At 44.6% G+C, this 10261-nt stretch overlaps 1 protein-coding gene across 2 annotated transcripts in view; it reads right to left on the reverse strand.

Moving 5' to 3' along the window:
- ST6GALNAC5 (ST6 N-acetylgalactosaminide alpha-2,6-sialyltransferase 5) overlaps positions 1-4416 on the reverse strand; it is a 71306-nt gene extending 66890 nt beyond the window's left edge. For both annotated transcript variants that reach the window (XM_066192621.1, XM_066192622.1), the window contains exons 1-2: positions 4254-4416; positions 3397-3618 (exon numbers count right to left, since the gene is read on the reverse strand). In XM_066192621.1, the coding sequence (XP_066048718.1) occupies positions 3397-3618; positions 4254-4319 (288 nt within the window). In that variant the 5' untranslated portion in view covers positions 4320-4416. The remainder of the gene's footprint in view (positions 1-3396; positions 3619-4253) is intronic.
- Positions 4417-10261: the final 5845 nt, after the last annotated feature.

Raw genomic sequence — 10261 nt, forward strand, 5'->3', positions numbered from 1 at the left:
TTCAGTCCTTGACCTCTCAATAACAACCATCAGCAAACCATATTTTCTGTTCAAAAAGTGAGATTTGTTTTAGGATACAACATCTGGCGATTTGGAACAAAAAGAGATACTATTTATTAATTTCAAACACCCATCAACAGTGTCTGTCAACTGCTGTTACTCTGGGACATGCAGAGGTGAAATGACAAGAATCCACTTGCATCTCTGAACCCACAGCATTTCTGATTTCTTTTGTTCCAAGAATCCAGCTCAACAAAAATTAAGTACGCACTGCTAAACTGTGAAAGGCTACTAAAGCTAAGTACAGGGGTTCTGATCTCTTCTGCTTGACTCATGGAAAAATGGGCTTGCAGAAATGACGAAGGCAAAGACAAGAAACTCCTGCAAAAAACCTCTTCAACCCAGTAAAAAAAAAAAAGACATATTTTACTGTATTCTCAGAGACTGCCTGCTTATCTTGACAGTATGGATGAGGAACTACAATTCTTACTGAATATAAAATAAAAGGAGAAAAATAATTGGTAATTACAATATTGCAGGCTATATTTCAAAATCATTGTTACTTAGTACTAAGTGCCCAGATTTTCTGGCAAATAGTCTCCATACATGATCATCCAGCACTACTAAATGAGCTGTTTTGCTAGTAGTGACAGACATTTGTAATACATTATATTTCACAATGAGGACAATTGTTAAATTTTATCCCTGGAGAGAACTATCTTTACTACCATAGACTTACACAGCTCGTGTGTCAATACTCACATTGTAATTACGAATGAATAACTTCAGTACCTGTCATACAGCTTCCACATACATGTGCATACTTACTGTCATTAAATGCACCAGAATGGGTACAACACCATGAACATGAGAGGAGATTTTCCTGTTAAAGCAAATTATGGGATCCAGAAACAAGCACAAGAATGATCCAGACATTCAGTCTACTGCTACCTGTCATTCATGCATGAACACATACCAAGGATGACTTTTGTATAACGGTCATTCAGCTTCAGGTCATTCAACCTGACAGATAATTCCAAGTTGCTATATGGGAAATTAAGGAAGTTATACTGTGAAAAACCTACCACTCATTGTCATTTCCCACCATCACCTCCATGCTATCAAAATAACATGTACCATTGCTGAACTCATTCCAGCCTTACCTTTGCAAGCCTGTTGTCCTCAAATAACAGACACTTCTCATCTCCTTCCAGACCTCCCCGCCTCTTCAAACATCACGTCCTTTTCACAGCTGCAGAATTTTACCTTGCTCTCCTCTTGTAGCTCTCTACACATTTCTTAAAACTTCCCCAATTCCCTCATTTCACTTGCTATTCAAGCTGTCTTCTCTGCAGTTTCCAATGTCCCACCCAAACCACAAATTCTCTGAACATCTCCATTCCTCAGTTCTTGCTATCCCTCTCCCTCTTCTCACCATCACCAGTCTTGCAATCTTCTTTTTCTAAACCACGAGTTCTTGTGATTTTTTGCATTCTCCACTTTTTATTACGTGTGAAACCTATGTATTCTGGGATTGTAAATCCATGACAAGTACATGGACCACCAAATTAAATTACAAAAATAAATACATTATTAAGAGACAAAACCCCTTTCTCCCCAGTCTCGTTATGGTAATGCAGTGTCCTCACTGCTCTGCATACCACAGTGGCACAGCTCTCTGCATGATCTCGTGTGCATTAAAATAAGACAAAGCAAGCTGGGAACACAGCAGGGATAGCACAATATTCTTTTGGACTCAACAGAAGTTAGGTGGAAAAGTTATTAAACTTTCAGCAGATTATTTCTATGAGGCATGAGCAGTGTGAAATGAAATTCAGAAATGGAGTATCTGTGGGGTTTGGGCCACATTACAATATATTAAAAAGCCAAAGGATCATCTTTCTCCAAAACACAGAGAAACATTACCCTGGAAAATAATATAACGGGATTTTAAGTATGGCCTGTTAATGAGGGCTGTTTCTGAGTCTGGAGAAACCAGTGTGAGGTATTATCAGAATCAGAAGGCTACTCACACATCATCCCAAAAAACTCGCAGATGTCTTTTCAATTACTGCTGCATATAAAAACCATATGCACATATATCTGCACCTATCACTACAGTCATGTTCAAGAAAAACAAAAGAATTACAAGAATACATGTCTGACAGTAGGAAGCCCATGGCCAAACTTGTTTTTTCTATAGATATTACATTTGAGAATTTCCAGGAGAACCATGTCAGAAAGCAAATAAAGCCTACAAGGCACCATCATGTGCTATTTTTCTGTGCTAAGAGGCCTACAGATAACTCTTGCATAGAAAGTTATGCCAGAAGGAACAATAAAAATCTCTGTATATCAAAGTCACTAGTCTTCACACAGTACCTCTAAACTGAGCCCAGTAAATTGTTTGACAACATATCTTTCAGAAGGTTGTCAGTCTGGATGTGAAAACATAAGAAAGTTGTGAATCTTCATTTCTCTTGCTTATTTTTTAAAGCAAATTTTTACTGCAAGATGTGTGTGCACTAAATAGTATCTGCGGTTTTGGAAGAGGAAGACCTTGGGAATTTCCAGGTGAAAGCAACAAACCAAACACCAAACAAAAAGCAGAAGAATCTGCCTTCTGAGAAAATTACTAAAGCTTGAGTATCTCTTTGGCATTGATGTGCCACCTTGCTCACTTTATGTCACTACATCTGTCCTGTGAGCTATCAAATCTTAGTCTGCCTATCTCTGGTAAGCAAGTATTATAGTTTGACAATACAGCCTGGCAATTCCTCTGTCAAGGGGAGGGACATCATTTTGTTCACCATTAAAGAAGTGGCCCCAATTTCTATAATGGAAACTACGGGTGACAACTTCTGCATCCCAGAAGGGGGATGAAAAGGTCATTTGTGCAGGAGACTTATTTTTTTCCTACGACAAAATCAGCTAAGAATAAACACCTACTTATTGACTTTGCCCTCCAGTAAACAAACCTCATTCTTTAACCCTTCCTAATACCATCATAAACGTACATTTGTACTGTACCTAGAGCATACAACATTAGAAACAAAACACTTCACCCTCCCCCCCCCCCTCCTTCTACCGTTCAAGGGAGAAGAGAAGCAGCGCTGCACAAATACCCAACCGCGGGCAGGAGCCCGGCTCCTGACCCCGGTAATTCCTGCCCTCGGGCCAGGCGCGACGGCGCCCCGAGGCCGCCTAAGCCAACCCCGGCAGCGCGGCAGGCAGGGCACGTCGGCCCCGCCGAGGGGAAGCGGGCACGTCCCCGGGGGCAGGAGGGAGCGCTCGGCAGGTTCGGAGTCGGTGCCCCCGAGGGAGGCCGGGGCAGCGCAGGGTCCCGGCCGCCCCGGGGGCCGGGAGAGAGTGGCGGTCCCGCGGCCGGCGGCTCACCTTGTGCTCCAGGACGCTGATGTAGCCCTCCAGGAGGCCGGCCCCGACGGGCAGAGCCGGGTGGCGCTGGCCGCGGTCCGGCGGGCGGCTGGGCACCGCCGCCACCTGCTGCTGCCGCCGCCGCGGCTCCGAGTGGCCCCCGCCGATGCCGATGCCGCCGTACATGAGCAACAAGCTGGTGCACATGGTGGTGAGCGCCAGGCAGACGGCCAGCCCGTGGCGCTGCGGGGGGCAGAGAGAGAGCCGGCTCAGCGGGCTCCCCCCGCCGCGGGGCCCGGCGGGGCGCGCCGCTTCCCCGCCGGCGCACCCGCAAGTTTCGCCCACCAGACACCCGGCAGAAGTGCGACGAGAGAACTGGGGAAGCCCCTCCGTCCTCCTCCTGGCCCCTCGCCGGCCCGCTCCCGTGCCTCTCTCCTTCTCCCCCAGCCTTGCTTCCTCGCCTCTTCTCCCCTCCGTGCGCCCGGCCACCCCGCATCTCATTCCCGTGCCGCCGTCCCCCTTTGGGCATCTCATTCGTGCATTTTAACGAGTGTTGGGGACCGTAGCGCTTCCGCCCGCCCAGCTACCTCCAGCCTCGTCCTTTAAGCAGATCGGTTTTCTGCACGCTCCTTAAAACGCACACACACACAAAACCCCCAAACCACGAGCAACACGAATAAAAGAAAGCAGGCGGAAAGTTCTTGGCCGCCGCCACCAAGGTTTGGTCGCCTTCGCGCGATCCCGGAGAGCCGCGGGGATGCAGCCCGGCGAAGGCTGGAGCGTGTGCAGGGTGCCCGGGGCAGCTGCGCTCCGCGCCGCTCCCCTGCTCTCCTCCCCGCCGCCGGAGCCGGGATGAGCCGCGCCAACAATGCACTTACCATCAGGGTCTTCATTTTGTGCGCCTCCCGGCCGCCAGTCCTCCCGCTCCCCGCTAGGCTCGGCATGGCGGGGAAGCCGCAGACATGGCTCGGCCAGGGAAGCGCCGCCGTGGCGGGGATTAGGGGGGAATTACACTCGGCCGGACCCTCGGAGCCTGCCAGAGCCGGGTCCTCGGCTGCCCCGCCTGCCTCCGCCTCCGCCTCCGCCTCCTGCTGCCGGCGCAGCGGCGACTTCAGGGCAGGTGGAAGTTTAACTTCTGCCTCCCGCTCGGGCGCTGCTCCGCTGGCGAGCCCGCGGCGCAGGGGGGCGGCAGCGGCGGGATCGCCGCGGGCACCGGGCGGGCACCGGGCGGGCACCGGGCGGGCACCGGGCGGGCACCGGGCGGGCACCGGGCGGGCACCGGGCGGGCACCGGGCGGGCGGTGCCTCTCTCCGGCCCCGAGGGAGCAGGAGCAGGGGCAGAAGCTCCTTCCCTTCCTCCCTCTCTCCGTCCAGGCCTCTGTCCTGCTTCTGGTATCGGGGCACGACCTTCACGTTACATTATTTGTATTTTTCCCTAGCGGAAAATTTCTCCTTCTCCCACCGCTACCTGGGTTCTTGGAGCTGGCAGCGATGAGGCAATACTTTAAATTCACGTTAGTTAAAAAATCGACGCCCTCAACTCCTTGTGCGGCGCTGACAATACCCCCTCACATAATCTTGCCTAAGCTCTAACAACCGGTTTCAAACCCTTTTGACAGAAGCTTTCTTCGTCTTATAAATCAAATCTCACAGACTTGCTCCCCATGCCATCTCTCTGGTTTCTGAAGGCGGACATTTTCCCACTCTCACAAGCAGCCTTCTAAAGTTTTATTCTTTCTTTGTGTTAATAGTGTACTGTTTAGTTGTGAAAACTTTATCAGACCTCAAATTACATGGGTCTTCTGCTGTAGGAATTCCAAATATGTGCCTTCTGAACAAGTCATTTTTAGGGTTGATCTCTTCCAAAGTTATTAGACTGACAGCATTAAAAAAAAATCTATCTCTTAATCATGAAGTTATTTCACTTGAAACTACTCCTCGAAATAGTAGCTCTAATATATGGCTTCACATCTAACCTACGGCTATGTAGTATTAAAAATTACATTAAGGAGAAAACTATCAGCAGGGTAACTCAACCATGGTCACAATAGCACTATTCTCAAGGCTGGAATTGTCATTGAAATCCATTTTTTATCTTTGTTAATTCATTGGAGGGCTAAAAATGAAACAAATGCCATCTCTAGCATGGGCACAGCATGCTGCAATTAGTGCCTTTTAAGAAAGGAAAGAGAAACGTGAAGGTGTGGTTCACCGGCTGATAACGCAGTCAACACCCTTTGTCATTTCACAGAAGATGCCGGTTGCACGCAAACTTGCTGTTTTTTGCAGTTTGTAGGGTTGGTTTCAACAGAACCAGTTGTTCAGACAAACAGAGCAATGTAAGAAGAATCTTATCAGGTCTCGGTAATTCTTTATTATGTGGTTGCACTTGACACTCAAATTAGTGAAACAAAGGGCCAACTTGATGAATCATTGAAAGCAAATTATCTGTGGCTCTCCAAGGCTTCCTATAAGAGACTACAAAAGGCAGCTCATGCATTTTACAGTGCTGTTTCTCAGCTACTAGCAGGCAGGTTGCTGGTGACTGACCTTTCTGAGCCTTTCATATATATTTTGCCGTGCCAAAGTGAAGCATCATTTTTATGATTTAGGCTCATGGCTGTATGTAAGACATCTGTTACACAGTATGTCTGACCAAATTCATTAAACTTACGGCGTTTGGTAGAATAGGCTGATTTAAAAATCTACCGATAAAGGAGACAAACTAAATTTTCTAATTTAATGCTTGACTTGAATAATGTCCAGCTTTCTGCTTGTCAAGTATTTAATTAGATTGCCATTTTGGTCATACACCGTATTCTTGGCAGTCAAATGCTCACTGAAACAAATACAGTAGTGTAATGTAAATCCTACAGAGGCTTTTTGTAAGCACAGGAACTTTAAAAATCATCTGGAAAACAGCCCAGCTATTTAATTTAATTTTAAATTCCTATGAACTAATAGTTCTAGCTATCTGGAGGTTTGGGGCTTTTTAACACTATTGGAACCTGCATACACGTAAATATGATTCTGTATACCCAATAGCTAGATTTGCAAGGGGAAGAGCATAGGCTGCATTTACGAGCATTTAATCAACTTGGAAATGAGTCAATACAGAAAACTTCTTAAAGTCCATTTGACTTTCTGCTTAAACCAATTTATTTTCTATATGCAAGTGATAATGAACAATTCATGCATTTCTCTTCCTCTTCGGAGCTGGGGGTGAAGACAGATTAAAACATAAACAGCTGCTTTCCCTAGCCCAGGAAAAAAAAGTGGCAGAGTGGTAGTAGGGCTTTTCAACCAAGTCTGACTGAGCTTTTCATCTGCATGGAATGCTCAGGGTTGTCTCCTCTTCAAACTTACCCTTCCCATTTTCATCGGTCTTCTAGCTACATGCTGACAAAATAGCCATATGGAATAAAAATCTGCTGGTGGCAGCTTCAGGCAGACCTAAGATGCTAATGACAATATCAAAATCCATGCAGAGTGAGGAAACTGTAAGAAGTAATGGTGTAGAGAGAGACAAACCTCTCAAAACTGACAATGGACTTGGAGCAACAGAGCTCTTTCACTAATTCCTAAATAAAACTGCCCAAATGGCAACTTCCCCGGAGATGTCTGGATGTGTGAAATAACTACATTTAATAATGATTTTTAGCCCAGTTTGTCTTTCAGAGATTTCCTTAGATAGACATAAAGTAACCCTTTCAAGTTATGGCTGATTTCTCATGAAATTCATATGGAGATTATATAGCATAATTTACACCTTAATATTATGCACAATTATAAACATACTTTCCATGTGATGGTTGGCCTGCAATGAGTACCCAAGTGGAGGAGCCTCTATGCCAGTGCACCTCAGCAACTGATAGCCAAAATATTCAGTGGAATTTGGGTTGAGGGCAATGGTTAGTGTTTCTGTGGATGGCCCAGATGTTGTTTTCCCCAAGTGCACTGTCTACCACCTGTATGATCTTGCTGTCCCTGTTTCCCTTCCACCATGACCAGAGGCAGGATGTTTGCCCATGTAGTAAGTACACATAATGCCTCTAAACTGGAAGCTGCAGCTACCCTTCAGCCTTGTCACCTCCCCAGAACAAAAGCGCAGAGAGTCTTAAATGTTTAATTATTTTGTGACTCATCGATGGCAGTGTGGCCCCTTTGCTAAAAAAAAGAAAAAAACAAACCGAGAGAGAACTGATTTAGATCTATGCCTAATTTTAAAGAGAATAAGAAAAGGGAAGTTTTTGTTTATCTACTATCCTTCACAAAAGAGTGAGAAGAAAAGGGATCTGGTGTGATATAAGTAGTTAAACTCTAGGTGAGTTCTGCATGTCACTCTGCAGGAGTGCTGAAAGCACTTAAATGCATTCCTATCACACTATGTGTATAAAGGTGTTTTTCAGAAAAATATTGGTGATAGAAGTGCTTAAAATAGATTGGAGGGGAGAGGTTAACTGTATCGGGACCACGTTGATATCTTTATGCCTTTGAAATGTAGAATCTGAATTACTAGGATTCGATAGGTGGGAAACATGAGAAAATATTTGTTAAATATTTTAAATTAATCTAAAAGCGATTTCTGGTAAGTTGCATCATTTTGACATTTCCATTATGTTCTGTGGTCTGTGAAGCCCTGGATCTGTCTCCTCAGGAGCTGGGTCTCCTGGCCCTGCTGAAATAAACTCCTACAGCCATTTTATCTGTCTCTGCTTGCTGGGGCAAGACGCTCACTTGGAAGTATAAAGCTCCCACTTCTGCAGCCTCGTGAGGTTTGAGCTTAAACCATGATCACTAGCATAGAACAGAATATTGCTTGTCCTGGGCCTGCAGCCAGTGACATTTGGGAGGATGGCTGGGAGTGCCACATTTCAGAGGAAAGAAGCAAGCTTTTTTTGACTGACTACCTAGAAAAGCGAGACTAAAGGTGCTAAGGAGGTTGGAATACGATGGGAGTATGTGTGGATTAATGGACAGCAGGGCAGTCAAAGGCATATAGGAAATGAAATATATCACACTGATATCACCTCCATGTGTTGTTTTATTATTTATGTATATATGAAATTTTAACCTCTTTTTCCTGAGAGAAAGGGCTGCATTTTTGCCTTGCAACACAACCAATGGGAAACGTTCAGCAGCCAGCAAAGTAATGAGCCTACACTATAGATTTTTCAAACTGCCCAGTGATTCATGAAATGCTTCTCAAAACTGGAAATATGCATTGAGGATTGGTCAGAAAAGGTAGAAACAATATTATAGATCAGTCAATACTGCCTCTCCTTGTATGAAAGCAGGCTGCCTTTGAACTTCTGACAGAGGCAAACAGTGATAGATGCAGAAAAAAATGAAGTATTGCATGGAAATAGAAGTGCAAATGAAAACAGGAGGGTGAAATAGTGAGATAAGATCTGCTGAATCTGCTGTTTTTTCCTTCTTATTTCTTACTTTTCTCCCCAATCTAAATAAAGGTATTGGATGTTTCAGAAACAAAGTCTAGCTCAACTGAACTGACTCATCTGCTTTAAAACCACACAGGAAACACTGTGCTTCATTCTAATCACTTTTTCAGAAGTTAAACAAGACATATCCTGGAAAATACAATGCACTCAAAATTCCTCATCCAAAGTCAGAAAATTTGAAGATTATGAAATTAGCACAGGAGGCTTGAGGTGGTGTTTACCCAGTACCACTTGTGGAAGCAAAACAGGCATGACCAGGAACTTCTTCATGGCCTTTTGTTTTACCGTTCACTACCGAAACAAGAGAAGGAAGGCATATATTCTGTCTGTAAACAGAGCACAGATTTAACACATGGACTAAAGCAACTCAGGACATCATTACTATAATTTGGTGAGAGATTGGATAAATTTAAATGCGTGTTTATCTTTGCTGTAATATATGAGACCTTAAGAGGATCCTGAATGGCTCAGTTTTCAGTCTACATTATGTTTGTTCCTTTAGAGAGAAAAACTACAGGAAGTCAACAGGACTACCAACAGGAAGTCAAAGTGTTCAATGAAACAGAATTTCTAAACTTAAAAAGAAAAACTTACCAAGCAAATATCAGACATGAAGCATTAGAGCAAAAAAGGAAGCAAAGAATGATAAGTGCTCCTTATGGATTGGTTTGCAGTTCTTTATGTATTATTAGAAAGGCGATAGAAAACTCTCCTGCTATTTCTAACACAAACACAAACATCGCTTATGATGACAGGCTGAACAATTGTGGCAACAAGGGGATCCACTGGCATCCAACTGAAAAGGCACAGTCAGAGAATCAAGTATAGTCCTTCAGTGACCAAGCTATACAGATCTTATGTTGGTAATAGCTATTGTTCTTATCTACAGGTTTAGAGGAATCATTTTTACTATACACATAGTATATCACTTTATATGCATATGTGTTAATTCAGAGCAATAAATCTGTTAATGTACAGTGTGAGAGCAGCTGTCAGTGACTCTTGTCATAGCTCAGCAATTTCATGCTTGAGTCATGTGTGCTCCTAAAATTACGTAGTGGCCAACTTTGTAATGTACGAAAGTCTTCCGTTTCTCCAGCATACTCCAGAGACAGATACATAAATAAAATCCTGGGGGGCTCACCATACTGCTGAGAGGTCCTGAGTACTCTTGTTTCCCAAGGAGGTTGAAAGAGATGGAAGGAGGATCTCTGCATTCAGGTGAGCTGCCTGTTAAGACAGTGTTGGTTCTGGCCATTTGCAGAGCCAGATGGGGGCAGACCTCTGCTACCAGACACCAGAGATCTCAGGCTGGGTGCAGTCATTTGAAAGGTATGGAAACGGTGACCATGTTTATGCAGCTTACTTGGTTAATTGCAATTGGGCATGGAATCTGAACCTACAAGAGAGTACAGAGCAGCTATA

This window comes from Chamaea fasciata, unplaced genomic scaffold (genome assembly GCF_029207755.1).
Source record: "Chamaea fasciata isolate MVZ Bird 193981 ecotype frontalis unplaced genomic scaffold, bChaFas1.0.hap1 SCAF_10, whole genome shotgun sequence".
NCBI classification, from domain to species: domain Eukaryota; kingdom Metazoa; phylum Chordata; class Aves; order Passeriformes; family Sylviidae; genus Chamaea; species Chamaea fasciata.